The following is a 1202-nucleotide window of genomic DNA, read 5'->3' as shown; positions in this document are numbered from 1 at the left end:
CATTCATTTTTCGGTGCCCTCCCCTCAGCGGATCGGGAAGGAATTCTGAAGGTCCAATCACAAGTCTGCGGACTTTCCTTCTGATTTTGGGGCGATTGAATCCTAAACCGAACCGGCAGCAGTCTGTGTGACGCAGCACAACGCATGGCTGAAATATGCATCGCTCATCCCAAGAGCCCGCCCACTGCTTGCATCAGGGCTGAGGGCTCTTGAGAGGAGTGCAGAGGCAGGGAGCTGGGATGTTTTCAGGGAGCTATGCACAGCCCCCTGCCGGCCCCTCCCACCAGCTGCAATCTGCCTGCGTTGCATAGAGAAGCGCAGAGACCCGGCACAATACGGAATGTCATGAACATGGAAAGGTTTTATTTCATAATGCCATTAGTGTGATGGGGGAGGGGAACCAGGCAGTGTCCTCGGATCTTCATCTACTTCTCCTTCTGTCACCCTGCGGTCACATGTCCTCCGACCTCCATTATACAAGATGTTCTCCCAGGAACACAACCAGCCAATCATCTCGCAGATCACTGATACCGGCCAAAGAAACTTCCCCAAAAATGTAAAATTCAAATATTTTATCTAGAATTGTCATAGAACCAACAATGGAGGCCGAGGTCCAAAGTACAACCCGACAATGGAGGCCGAGGTCCAAAGTACAACCCAACAATGGAGGCCGAGCCTGTCAGATCTTCAATGGAGGCCGAGGTCCAAAGTACAACCCAACAATGGAGGCCGAGGTCCAAAGTACAACCCAACAATGGAGGCCGAGGTCCAAAGTACAACCCAACAATGGAGGCCGAGGTCCAAAGTACAACCCAACAATGGAGGCCGAGGTCCAAAGTACAACCCGACAATGGAGGCCGAGGTCCAAAGTACAACCCGACAATGTAGCCGCCTCCTGTCAGATCTCCAGACAAAGTTCTGGGGGTTCTAACCCAAATATTTCCCTCATAAGCCGACTTCACCCCAAAACGATATCTTATTATACTTTTCCTTTTATTTCAGGATTCGAACCTGACGCTGTATACAAATTCCCCGGACCTGACGCCATGCTTCCAGAACACCGTCATCGCCTGGATCCCGTGCGTCTACCTCTGGGCCATCCTCCCGTTCTACATCCTCTACCTGCGCTACAACCGGAGAGGATACATCGTCCTGTCTGTGCTGTGCAAGGTCAAAACGGTGAGACCCTCCCCCCTTTACTC

The 1202-nt window shown here is 51.8% G+C and overlaps 1 protein-coding gene across 1 annotated transcript in view; it reads left to right on the top strand.

The window, feature by feature from the left end:
- The window catches only part of ABCC3 (ATP binding cassette subfamily C member 3), a 49737-nt gene that overhangs the window by 10706 nt on the left and 37829 nt on the right, over window positions 1-1202 (top strand). Inside the window, 1 exon segment of the mRNA XM_018572719.1 lies at window positions 1003-1179. Coding sequence (XP_018428221.1) covers window positions 1003-1179 — 177 coding nt within the window.

This window comes from Nanorana parkeri, unplaced genomic scaffold (genome assembly GCF_000935625.1).
Source record: "Nanorana parkeri isolate BGI_ZX_2015 unplaced genomic scaffold, ASM93562v1 scaffold2113, whole genome shotgun sequence".
Lineage (NCBI taxonomy): Eukaryota > Metazoa > Chordata > Amphibia > Anura > Dicroglossidae > Nanorana > Nanorana parkeri.
The sequence above is the reverse complement of the archived record's forward strand: the minus strand, read 5'-3'. Positions and strand labels throughout refer to the sequence as shown.